The sequence below is a fragment of the Phaethon lepturus genome, unplaced genomic scaffold (genome assembly GCF_000687285.1).
Source record: "Phaethon lepturus isolate BGI_N335 unplaced genomic scaffold, ASM68728v1 scaffold29217, whole genome shotgun sequence".
In the NCBI taxonomy this organism is placed as follows: domain Eukaryota; kingdom Metazoa; phylum Chordata; class Aves; order Phaethontiformes; family Phaethontidae; genus Phaethon; species Phaethon lepturus.
This window is the reverse complement of record NW_010554516.1, coordinates 75053-75308: the sequence shown is the minus strand read 5'-3', so window position 1 is coordinate 75308 and position 256 is coordinate 75053. Positions and strand designations below refer to the sequence as shown.

Sequence of the window (256 nt, the reverse complement as noted above, 5' to 3'; positions counted from 1 at the left end):
GACTCGTCCTCCCCCGGCCGCGACCCCCGCGGGGGCACTTCGCCGCCCCCTGCGCTGGGCAGCATCGCTCAGGACATGGTAGCTGTCCACATGCTTAAGCTCTATGAGAAGTACAACCGGGAAGGGAGCCGGCCCGGCGATGGCAACACGGTCCGCAGCTTCAAAGCCAGGCCAGGTAAGACAGACCGGGCGCGGGGGTACCGCCGGAGCCCCCTGGCTCCTCTTTCGCTTTCAAGTGGCGGGTGGGCGCCGAGGC

The 256-nt window shown here is 68.8% G+C and overlaps 1 protein-coding gene across 1 annotated transcript in view; it reads left to right on the top strand.

The window, feature by feature from the left end:
• Positions 1-12: 12 nt before the first annotated feature.
• GDF10 (growth differentiation factor 10) overlaps positions 13-256 on the top strand; it is a gene marked incomplete at its 5' end in the record, with an annotated part of 12950 nt that continues 12706 nt past the window's right edge. Inside the window, one exon of the mRNA XM_010291888.1 lies at positions 13-175. Coding sequence (XP_010290190.1) covers positions 13-175 — 163 coding nt within the window. The remainder of the gene's footprint in view (positions 176-256) is intronic.